This window comes from Ipomoea nil, unplaced genomic scaffold (assembly GCF_001879475.1).
Source record: "Ipomoea nil cultivar Tokyo-kokei standard unplaced genomic scaffold, Asagao_1.1 scaffold3069, whole genome shotgun sequence".
In the NCBI taxonomy this organism is placed as follows: Eukaryota; Viridiplantae; Streptophyta; class Magnoliopsida; order Solanales; family Convolvulaceae; genus Ipomoea; species Ipomoea nil.
The window spans coordinates 1,970,744-1,983,582 of NW_017619497.1; the positions used below are offsets into that span (position 1 = coordinate 1,970,744).

The 12,839-nt window shown below is 32.6% G+C and overlaps 1 protein-coding gene across 1 annotated transcript; it reads right to left on the reverse strand.

The window, feature by feature from the left end:
* Window positions 1-3,265: 3,265 nt before the first annotated feature.
* Window positions 3,266-9,028, reverse strand: LOC109165260 (protein ECERIFERUM 3-like). Its single transcript, XM_019313947.1, has 11 exons — window positions 8,416-9,028; window positions 8,066-8,286; window positions 7,730-7,962; window positions 7,408-7,627; window positions 7,199-7,326; window positions 6,567-6,817; window positions 6,189-6,296; window positions 5,679-5,885; window positions 5,462-5,572; window positions 5,187-5,360; window positions 3,266-3,686 (listed from the first exon to the last, which is right to left on the reverse strand). The coding sequence occupies exons 1-11, from the start codon at window positions 8,533-8,535 to the stop codon at window positions 3,531-3,533; spliced, it is 1,929 nt and encodes a 642-aa protein (XP_019169492.1). The 5' UTR covers window positions 8,536-9,028; the 3' UTR covers window positions 3,266-3,530.
* Window positions 9,029-12,839: the final 3,811 nt, after the last annotated feature.

The following is a 12,839-nucleotide window of genomic DNA, read 5'->3' on the forward strand; positions in this document are numbered from 1 at the left end:
GAAGTTGAAAAATGATAAGCTAGCTGATTATGTTTAAAAAGTGTTTAGTAAACTTAGTTTTTTGATAAGCTGATAAATGTAAAAAGACTAAAAATGACATCTTCATAAAAATTAAATAGTTTTAAATTTTAAATAGAATTGTTTACATATTAAAATTTAACATTTTGAAGTGTAAAGATTTATAGAATCTTATAAAACATTATAGAACTCATGATTGTATAGAATTTTAGGGTGGATTTTAGAGATATAGTCATAGTCATACAGTCAAGTAGATCTCCACCGTAAGTTAAGAGGTGGAATAAGTATAAATTATCTCATTGACTCATTTTGAAACAATTCAAGTGGTCTCACTAAAGCTTATAATTGAAAAATAAAATGTGTTTTTTCTAAAATTAAATAGGAGAAGAGAAAATCCAAAATAATTTTAATTGGGAGGGTAAATTAAAGGATGTCATTTATTTAAAATAATAAGAATAAGGATGTCGTTTATTTAAAATTACCAAGGTTTTTCCAAGGTCATGCAAACAAGGGTTAATCTGTTTTATTTCTAAAAATGTGACAATAATAATCTCTAGCTTGTTAGATTGATTATGAAACACTTTCTCTTCACATCTCTCACAACAGGAAACCTGTTCTCTTGAAACACAGTATTACCTCACCGAAAATAGAAAGAAAAAAATAAAGAATGTACGGAGATGCACCGATTCCAACAAAAGGCAATATAAACCTATTCCAACAAATTATAAAGGCAATATAAACGGAGATACAGTGGCAAGAAGAAGAGAAAACGAGAAAAAGATTACACCTTTAATTTATTGGATCTGCAGAAAAACAATTTTCTTAATTATCTACTCCCATTTTGGCTACTAGTGTAATTAATCAATCATGTCTATTGTCTAGCGCCTCCTAACTCCATAGATTCGTCACTGAACACTATCATCGTCTGAATACTGAAATTTCCACACTGACACAGATTTTTCCACCAATATACATCATCATATGGGCATGCCCAGATATAATTAATAAGGGGAATAGCTGCCAAATTTCATTGCCTCATCAAGAAAGAGAAGGTGGGGTTTGCAGTTGAGATTTTGATACATTTCTTCTTTGTTGAGTAGTGACTTTTCCTCGACTCGACTAGTGATTGAGATTTCGATACATTTTTGTAAACTACAGAATACGGAGTATTAAAATTTTTCCTTAACTTGGTCATTCCCATACAAATTTTTAGTTTAATTATTGCAGAAATAAATCTTCTTTAAAATATTTATTTTAAATCTTCTTTAAAATATTTATTTTAAAATAATTTGATTCTCATGTGACATGTTAAAAAATTTTAGGAATATTTTTATATAATGTGATTCTCATGTCAAAGTTATCTCCATAATTTAAATTTCGATGTACTTTTTTTAGTTTCAGAATTTGATAATTAATACTCACTATGTCTCATTTTGTTTGTCTGGATTAACGAGATTTGACTGAAGTTATGTTTAATTCGAGGTAATTCTAATTTTTTTGATAAAGGTAATTCTATTCTTGATCCTAGATTTATAGATGACAGTATACTTTTAGTCTTTTTTTTATTATAACATTATCATTTGGTCCTAGTATTGTATTTGCAGAAAAACGATTTTCTTATCTATTCCCATTTTTAACAAGTTGACACGATTGACACATTTAGTTAACATGTTTATGGTTTACATGGCACATTTAGTAAGGGAAATTAAAAACTTTTAGGATAGTGTGTTTCACAAGCCTGAAAAACGGTAAGCCAGTGTGTATTGGGTCTCAAATTACTTATACGACACCTAGGTTCATAACAAGTCATACGAGGGTTATTGTAGTGTTTTTAGAGTTGAAAATCTTGAAATAAGTGGATGGGGAGTGAAAAATAATACTGCAAAAGACCAAAACTGGTTGGAGAGTGAAAAATAATACTGCAAAAGACCAAAAGTGGTTTCAATATAAGAAAAAGAATAATAATGTGAATGTTCTATTTTATCCCTCCAATGATAGAGGGCTTTTGTATTTTCCGTCAAGTTGAGACGAAAACCTAACGTTGGGAATGGACCAAGCGTGCCACTTCGCTCATAATTGAGGATAAAAGATTACTATGTTTATAAGTGAGGGATTAAGTCGTTAATATGGGTAGAATCAAATGTCATTTCTCCTTTCTAAAATAATTTGGCCTTTTGAATGTACAATGCAAAATCAAGTCATAAACAAACAAAAGAGCATGAGATGATGATTCCTCATCCAACCTAAGCCGCTATTTGAGTAAACAAAAACAATTGTTTTAACAAGTAAAACACAACAACTAAGGACTTTGTGGTCCAATGGTATCTGGTTGTTTATTTAAGTGGGAGGTCTATTGTTCAAACCTTGGTGTAACATGTGAATCTTTAGAAAAGTCTAAAAATGACATCTTCATAAAATTTAAGTAGGATTGTTTAAATATTAAACATTAACATTTTGAATTGTAAAGATTTATAGAATCTTATAATGTTTTTAAATATTAAACATTAACATTTTGAATTGTAAAGATTTATAGAATCTTATAAAACATTATAGAACTCATATGATTCATGATTGTATAGAATTTTAGGATGAATTTTAGAGATATAATCATAGTCATACGATCAAGTAAATCTCCACCGTCTGTTGAGAAGGTGGAATAAGTATAAATAACCTCATGGACTCATTTGGTAACAATCCAAGTGGTCCCACTAAAGTTTATAATTGAAAAATAAAATATCTTTTTTTTCCAAAACTAAATAGGAGAAGAGAAAATGACAAAAGGGTTTTAATTGGAAGGGATGAAAGATGTTATTTATTTTAAAATAATAAAGATATATAACGTTGGGAAGCTACTAGCTTATTTTTGAAACGTTACATAAGATATCATTTTAAAATAAGTTCTTATTTTAAGCTATAAGCTACAAGCTTATTTTGAGAACATTACCAAACAGCAGTATCACTAAATTAAAATAAACTATAAGCTTCTAAATAAGCTCTATCAAACAGAGACATATTATATATATGCTCAACATAGAAGAATGATAGTGATATTTTAATAATGAAAATAATAATGTGAATTTTCTATTTTACCATTCTAACTCCTTACTTTTTGTAATAGTTAAACCAGATACAAATTTTCCCTCAATTTTTTTTTTATAAAACATATTTTACATTTAAAGAAATCTTGATATTGAAGTGATACAAATTTTTCCTCATTTTTTGTTTATAAAATATAATATATCTTACATTTAAAGAAATCTTGATATTGAAATTCATAATGCCAACCTTCCTGAAAAAAGAAATCAACAGCCCTTTAAACTCCTTAATAAAGCTAAGGGAAACCTTACTTTAATTTATTACAATATTAAAAAAATAATAAGGTATGCATGACATGTCTTTTGTTTTGTAAGACAATAGAAAAGATGGAGAATAGAATGCTGCATGATCTCTGATATGAATCCCAATTAACCTTCAAACCTTTCAATTCATCAACCTCAACCAACCTATGTAATCTACAAGGGCCTAAAACCCTGCTTTAATGCAGCCTTCCACACAACATCAATCTGATCTACATCCAGAGCTCCAACCTCATGGTGTGTCCACCCTTCAAGAAGATGAACCGCCCCGCCCGCGTGGCATGCATGAACTATGCCTCTTTCCATTGTGTACTGCACATAAGACACAAGAAAATTAAAGAAAGACAAAGACAGATAGATGAAGAAATAGAGGAATGAAACTAAAGCAATATAATTGAAAATTGAAGCATGTGTTGTGTCTCAACTAAAAGTCTAAGCTGATAATTGGGCTGCACATGGGTGTGCGGGCCAAGAATGTGCTCTGTCTTAACTAAAAGTCTAAGCCTATAGTTGGACTGCACTTTACGTGTGTGGGCCAATTCCTAGCATGTGCTCCGTCTCAACTAAAAGTTTAAGCCGCTAGTTGGGTTGCACATTACGTGTAGGTCGATTCTAACATGTGCTCTATCTCAACTAAAAATCTAAGCTGATAATTGGACTGCACATTACGTGTGCAGACCAATTCCCAGCACATGCTCTGTCTCAACTAATAGTCTAAGATGATAGTTGGACAGCAATTACGTGTGAGCCGATTCCCAGGCTCCCAACATGTGCTTCGTCTCAACTAAAAGTCTAAACTGATAGTTGGGTTGCACATTACGTCGTCTCAACATGTGCTTATTCTTTTTTTTTTTTATGGGCTCCAAGCAACACGTGGACCATAGTTGCATGGGGTTGCCTTTGATATCAAATTGAAGCATGTGTTCCATTTCAACTAAAAAGCTAGGCTAATTGATAAACTGCACATTTATGTTTATATAGGCTATGTTTGGCAAACCTAGCTGAAAAGTAACTGAAAGCTAAAAAGTTATAAGTTAGAAGTTGAAAAATGAAGAGCTGCTAAACTAGCTGATTATGCTTAAAAGTGTTTGATAAAATTAGCTTTTTGATAAGCTGATAAATGTAAGAAGACTAAAAACGACATCTTCATAAAATTTAAATAATTTTAAATTTTAAATAGGATTGTTTACCTATTAAAATTTAACATTTTGAAGTGTAAAGATTTCTAGAATCAAATGTAAAGATTTCTAGAATCTTATAAAACATTATACAACTCATATGATTGTAATATTGTATAGAATTTTAGGGTGGATTTTAGAAATATAATCATAGTCATACGATCAAGTAGATCTCCACCGTCTGTTGAGGAGGTGTGATAAGTATAAATAACCTCAAGGACTCATTTTGTAACAATCGAAGTGGTCCCACCAAAGCTTATAATTGAAAAAATAAAATGTCTTTTTTTCCCAAATATAAATAGGAGAAGAGAAAATGTCAAAACAGCTTTAGTTGGGAACAGATGTCATTTATTTAAAATAATAAATTTTTAGATAGTGTTTCGTCATAAGCTCTTATTTTAAGCTACTAGCTTATTTTGGAAACATTACCAAACAGAGCTTATAGCGTATTAGCTCCTAAATAAATTCTGCCATACAGAGACATAATATATATGCTCAACATTGAAAAAATGAAATAGAAGAATAATAGTCATGTATACCTCATATGCTCCTAGGCCATCAACATCCTTTGGAAGCTTCATTATATATGCTCAACATTGAAAAAATGAAATAGAAGAATAATAGTCATATATACCTCACATGCTCCTAGGCCCTCAACATCCTTTGGAAGCTTCATTGCTGCTAACTTTCCATATGTGCAGTCTCTGCGGAATGGGATGATAGGAGGAACCACAAACTGATGAAAATGCGCTCCCGAAGGCGCCCAACTTTGCTCTCGAGGTGAGGACCATTTTCCAATTATCCATGTCTATCATAGTTAGAATACAAGCATTCTTAATTTCTTGTTTTAAAAATAAGACAGGTCTGTCATATTGGTACAATGGTTAATCAACAAATTTATGCCATTACCTTACAATGCTGAGCTGCTTGATACTTGGTAACTCGAACAAGAAATCTTTGGTACTCTGCTGGGGCTTCACTTTGGATTTTCGTGAATCTCTCACAAGATTGAGTAAGCATCTGTGCATAGAAAATCAACCAGAAAGAGTTTGAAAGTGAAAAGAGAAAGGAGAGATTCCTAATTTTAACTATCTGATAAACATTCAATTGTAGAAACAGATCTTACCAGCACTCTGACCTGCCGACGTGCCAAGTAGAGTGCAATGGCCCTTCCAAGCTTCGAAGTGGCACCTGTCAGGAAGACCTCATCTACATCTCGGGGAATGCCATTTAGGATGACAGCAGCTGTTAAGGTGTTTCCGTGGACAACTCGGACTTTGAGATCAGGATGCTTGTTGACGAAAAGTGTCCCGCCTCCATTAAGGCCCTCATTCTGGCACAACATTTCAAGCTAAAAAATAACTTTCAACGATTCCAAGATGCGGGTAAGTTGAAACTATTATTGTTCTCAAATGTTCTTGTCAACAGGCCGCAAATACAATGCATATCAACATTTTCAGGATCAAACTAGTTTAAATAGTGCTTCGGGGGCTAATATTTCTATAGGAAACATGTGATGTCTTTGCATGAACTAGTTATAAACCATGTGACAAGAGCGTTCACTACGAGTTAGTTACATGTTAAAAGCAAATAAAGCGGGAAAACAAAGAACAAAACAGATCAAAGGATGACCGACCTTGTTTAATGCAGCAAGGCTAAGGACCTTGACGCCTCGTCTATCAGCATTAAGAATAGCTTCTTCAATTTTTTTATTTATTTTTTTCGCAGCAAATGGCAAGAAATACTGCAAATCGTGGCAAAATAAACATTTAAGATGCCAAGACAAAAAAAAATTATTCCTCGTCAATTCCAATCTTTAGTTCCATGTTTTGGCACTCTGTTATTACAATTTAAAGATGGGTTTCAGTTTCAAATAAATTTTATAAACAGATCATTTCGATTTCATTTCTCTGTATTTTCATATTTTAGGAACCTGAACTCCTTTGCATATAGAACATAGATGATCTAAACAAGTTCAGAATTAATCTCCGTCTAGAGACATCGAGGAAGATACCTGAAAACCAAATCTTGGTATTACCCATGTCTGGTGCACTCTCCCTCTGAGGTTGTAAAAACTGGAGAAGAAAGTCTCGCATTTGAGCCACATGAGAAGCATAGCCAAAATGACTCCAGGCCCAAGCGGTAACAAGAAGAGCCTTGTACTGAAAGGAAGTGAACCGAATGATCTAAAAACAAATGGAGCATGAAGTGCTGCCATAATATCAACGATATGCGCAAGGAACACAAAATCGGGCGCACTTTGACCTGCACATTGATATAGCAAAAAAAAAATCATATGAAATTGTATTTCAGAATAAATGGAGCCTATTCAAGAAGTGATTATAGAAAATTATGTAAAAGATAAGCATAAATGTTAAACAATAAAAATCATTCTGTCGAAAATTCTAAATAAACGATGGAGGGAGTAACGAAAAGTGTTGCTTGTTGAAGAGAAAACATCTTTTCCAGTTTCTGTAGTTACGTTACAAGAAATAGCTGACCTCTAGAAGCTATGTAAAACATTTAAGGATGATACAATTTGATATGACATAACACAAATTGAAGAGAAACTTATGTGAAAGCAATCGTATACATATAACACCACGACCCGAAGAACCAAAGAGTAGAAAAGAGAAACAAACTCACTTGTCCTTGTACTTATCTCTCTATGGAGGTCCCAAGAACGGGTATTTATTGTCTTTCCCAACATATCATAGAGAGGCATAAATAGGCAAAAATTAGTTTCCATATCCGTATGATGTAGGCTGTAGTATCTGTAGAGTCAAAAACGGGGAAACATTAATCACTTTGTTGCATAAACTCACAAACGAGAGCTCGAGAGGAAGAGGACATACGTTGGGCTATAAATAAGGTATCTGGTAAATGGAATAGCGTCGAAGAGTCTGCAAGGCATGACTTCAACATTGCTATGCCCCAAACACCTAAGGAAATCAAACGCCAAAACATACCCATACATAACACTTATTGATCCATAACCAAGAAACAAGGTTCCAATGGGAGGAATTCCTACAACTACGCATAGTAAGATGTTCTCCAAGAACGTTGCACTCCCCGCTGCATGAAGAACAGAATGATTTGTCTGTCAAAAATCTAATTTATACAAACCAGGCAAATATTAGACCGCATATAGGCTATAGTTGTAGTTGTTATTTTTACCTGTATAGGGATGCGGAACTATAGAATCATGGTGCAACCAATGATAAAGCGGATAAAGACGGGGGCTATGCAATAATCTGTGCAACAAATAATATAATGGCTCGGAAATCCCTATATGCAACACGAGACAGCAAGCAGCTCCTCTCCAGTCCCAGAAGGGAATAGTGGCAAGAGAAGAGAAGCTCAAACAGACAAATGAAGCCACAAAAGCTTGAAGTATTAGGAAATTGTCCCTGTAAAATCCAAATTACACAAAATATTTTTAAATTTAGCCCTTTCTCTGTGTGTATCCAAACAAAAGATAGGTGAAAAGGAATTGGAAAAGAAACATCATACCAATGCCATTCCTTGTCAATTTGGCGAAAATCTATGCCATCCTGAGACACCCACTTTGCGTGATTAAAGAAAAGCATATTGATGTATGAACTCCATAGTTGATGAACAAGGCCTCTCAGGGCACACAAGGCAAGAATATGTAAGCACCAAATATCCTCCAAACTCTCTTTGTAAACCCAAGAGTACATGAATTTTGCTAGAAATGGTCCATATAGTAAATACTGTTTAACAGCCAATAAGAACAAACAACAATGGAAAACACATACAATCAATTCAAAGTACAAACAGAAAATAGTTATATTTCACTAAATTATTATTTCAAAAAAAAATATGGGAAATGAAGTACATGCCTTAAAATTACCAAGGTTTTCCCAAGGCCATGCAAACAAGGGTAAATCTGTTTTATTTCTAAGAGTGTGACAATAATAATCTCTGGCTTGTTGGATTGATGAAACACTTTCTCTCCCCATCTCTCTCTCACAGGAAACCTGTTTTCTTGAAACACAGCATCACCTCACCCAAAAAAGAAGGAAAAGAATAAAGAATGCATGGAGATGGCAGATCCCAACAGATTGAAAAGGCAATATAAAAGAAGATACAGTGGGCAAGAAAAGATTACACCTTTAATTTATTGGATCTGCAGAAAAACAATTTTCTTATCTATTCCAATTTTGGCTACTACTGCAATTAATCAATCATGTCTATTGTCTAGCGCCCCAACCCCATAGATTCATCACTGAGCACTGTCATCATCTAAACACTGGAATTTCCACACTGACACAGATTTTCGCACCAATATACATCATCATTGGGGCATGCCCAGAAATAATTAATAAGAGGAATGGCTGCCAAATTTCATTGCCTCGATCAAGAAAGGGAAGGTGGGGGTTTGCCGTTGAGATTTTGATACATTTCTTCTTTGTTGAGTAGTGACTTTTCCAGTTTTCCTCGACTCCACGATAGTGGTTGAGATTTCAATACACTTTTGTAAACTACGGAGTATTATTATTATTTTTCTTGGTCTTTCCCATACAATTTTTTAGTTTAATTATTGAACAAAAAAATCTTCTTTAAAATATTTATTTTAAAATAATGTGATTCGGCATGTTAAAAATTTTTAGGAATATTTTTAAATAACAATAATGTGATTCTCATGTCAAAATTATCTCCATAATTTAAGTTTAGATGTACTTTTTTTAGAATCAGAATTTTATAATTAATACTCCCTCCATCTCATTTTGTTTGTCTGGTTCGATTAACTTAATTGAAGTTATTTTTAATTCGAGTTAATTTTATTTTTGATTATAAATTTATAGGCCATAGTTCACTTTTAGTCCTTTTTATTAGAATATTCTCATTTTGTTCTAGTATTATTATTGTGACATGGCCATTTTTAGTCCCTCATCAACAAAATCATTGAAATATCATTAAATACAAAAATATTTCAATCTTTCTTATACAAAGTATGTTGAACCGTTAAATTTTTTATGTTTTTTTTTTGAAAAAAAAATCATTATTAAAGATCGAAATGTCCTTATATTTAACGATATTTAAAATATTTTCTTGATAAAGGACCAAAAATAATCATGCCACAATAATACTAGAACCAAAATGAATGTTCTGATTAAAAAAAATTAAAGTGGATAATCACCTATAAATTTAGAACAAAAAATGGAATTAACTCTTTTAATTCAATTTTTCGTAATATTAAGTTTATTATTAGTATATAAAATTTATATATTTAGAAATTACATTTTTTTTTTGAAAGCAACCAATAGCAGTATTATAATGAATGAACGCAGTAATAAAGTCAGGAGGGACAGAGTCCCAATACAAAGAATGGTCCTAATCAAAAGCTAAAGTATGAGCTTGCAAATTAAACGTTCTAGAAACAAAACTCAAAGAGCAATGAGCGAATAAAGACATAGATGTCCGACATTGGTCCACAACGACCCCAACATAGGATAGGATGGTCATAGAATGTGAGAGTAAGGCATTCCGCAACTCTGAGCAATCCGTAAGAAGATCCACGGATGTCATGCTCCGTCCCCTGAGCCAAGATAATGCATCCTTGCAAGCCAGTGCCTCTGCCATAAGGAGGGAGAAACAGCCTGGTAACTTGCCGTTTGCCGCCGCCATAAATGTCACATCCTGAGCAAGTAGAACCACCCCATAAGTAGCATCCCCGGTTGCTTGCCCGTAGCCTACGTCGATATAGCATCTCGGTTGGGCATTTGATTCGTCCGGGCCAGCTGTCGTCTGTGCAGGTTGATGGTGGCGGTGGTGTACCTGCTAGAATTCGTGCAAGGCTGCTACAGCACGTCTCCACGTCCGGCCGGATTGCGGAAGGGCGGCATCCCATACTGCAGCGTTCCGCCACAAGTCCAAATTGTTCCTCTGTCAAAGTTGCCATCGCACCCATTAGCCATGTTGGAAACGAGTTAGCAACAATATTTGTTATGGGTAACTCCGTAACATTCCAAACAAGCCTAGAATAATCACAAAAAAGAGTATGCATAACATCTTCATGAGTCAAACCAAACAGAGAGCATGTAGGATTCACCTCCACCATCTTTATAAGCAAATTGTTAGTGGTGGGAAGAATATCACAAATAGCTCTCCACAAAAAAGTCTTCCACTTGGGAGAGACCCTCAATTTCTATAATGTAACTCATTTATCAAAAGTACCTGGGTTATTTTCAAAATCACCAACAATATGCCTATAAATTTCACTTTATAAATTTCTTTTGGGTCACCCAACCAATACCATGAGTCCTCATACCTAGGTTAATAGGAATTAAAGAAATACGAGCCACATCCTTAGGGTCTAATAAGTCAGTTAAAATATGGGGATCTCAAGTATTAGTTTGCTGATCAATCAAACTTGTCAGTAAAACTCCTCTCAACTCTTCACGCGTATCCGTTTGAACCAGTGGGCTAGGGTCATCGGGTAACCACGGATGCCCTCAGATCAATGTCGTCCTGCCATTTCCAATTCTCCTACGCACCCTAGAACAAACATGATCATGTGCAGCCATAATATTCCGCCAGCAATAGCTCGGGCAATTCCCTAATGTTGCATCAATCAATGAAATTACATTTTTTTTTTTGGTGTAATGAAACTACATTAAAAGTACTATTAAACAAAAAAAAAATCAAATTAAAGAAATTAAAATTACTAAAAAAATAAATATTAATTTAACCAATAAATAATAAACAAGACATATAAAATACTAAAATGAAACAGTGAAAGTAGTATTACCATATGAAGCTTCTTTCCCAGGAATAGACAAAAGAATGCTAAGATAGACGTTTATTTTGTATCATTTACTGAATTCCCGTTCATACATTTTGTGTGGACAGGTAGAAAAGCAGAGAACAAGGAAATACTTTTTAATATATATATATATATATATATATATATATATATATATATATATATATAATTAATTTCACTTTTGGTCCCACGACTTTTGATGTTCTATCACTTTTGGTGCACAACTTTAAAATTTTTTAATTTTGGTGCCTAACTTTGTTATTTTTATCAATTTTGGTCCTTTTGGCCAAATTGACAGCGAAGTGTTGCTGGATTTTATATTTTAGGGGTAAAATTGTCATCCCAAGGAAACATCTTCAATATCTAAACAAAATCACTGTAAAATCATATCTATAGGTGTTTGATCGATGAGAATAATGGGGAAGACGGGTAGAAACCAGACAGATCTATGGGATTTATAGTTTCGACCATTGGCAAACTCTTATTTTCCTCTTAATATGATTTTTCTTTTGTTTAAATATTGAAGATCTTTTCATAGAATGACGATTTTGCCCCTAAAATATAAAATTCAAAAATATTTTACCGTCAATTTGGCTGGAAGGACCAAAACTGAAAAAAATAACAAAGTTAGGCACCAAAATTGAAAAAATTTAAAGTTGTGCACCAAAAGTGATAAGAACTCAAAAGTCGTGGGACCAAAAGTGAAATTAATTCTATATATATATATATATATATATATATATATATATATATATATATATATATATATATATATATATATATATATATATATATATATATATATATATTTGAATAATCTTATCTGAGCCCCTGATATTGAGATCTATAATAATTGAATCCCCACTAAGATTAAAATTACACTTTTAACCCAATATTTTAAAAATTTAGAACTAGCCACCAATAGTTTTTCTACCACCAAATATTTATGCATGTTAAGAAACAAAAAATTATGAATATATCCTTATATTTTTATATTTAGACATTTTTATTATATTACTTACTATTCTTTTTTTAATTTTTCATATTATTGAATGAATAATCTCTTTCAATAATAATATTCTACATCATTAATGGTAAATGCATATTTTAAATAATAGTAAAAGAAGATAAATTAAAAATGGAACGGAAATATTTCAATAATAATATCTACATAATCAATTAAAAATTGAACAAAAATTAGGTAAAAATATCACCGCATTTGATATTCTAATTGACTAATTGAATGAAAATAAATCTGATATTACTAATTGACTAAAAACATAAAAGGATCACTAATTGAGTGATATTCTACCATTATATATTTTCACCCGAGTAACCCGTCCTGATGGACTGAAGGTGTTAGCTCAAGACGATGATGGGCAAGATTGTGTTGCCACTACCAATGTCGTCTACAAAGAGGTTTCAATAATGTGTAAATATAATCAATAATGTGATATACATACATACATATATATATATATATATATATATATATAT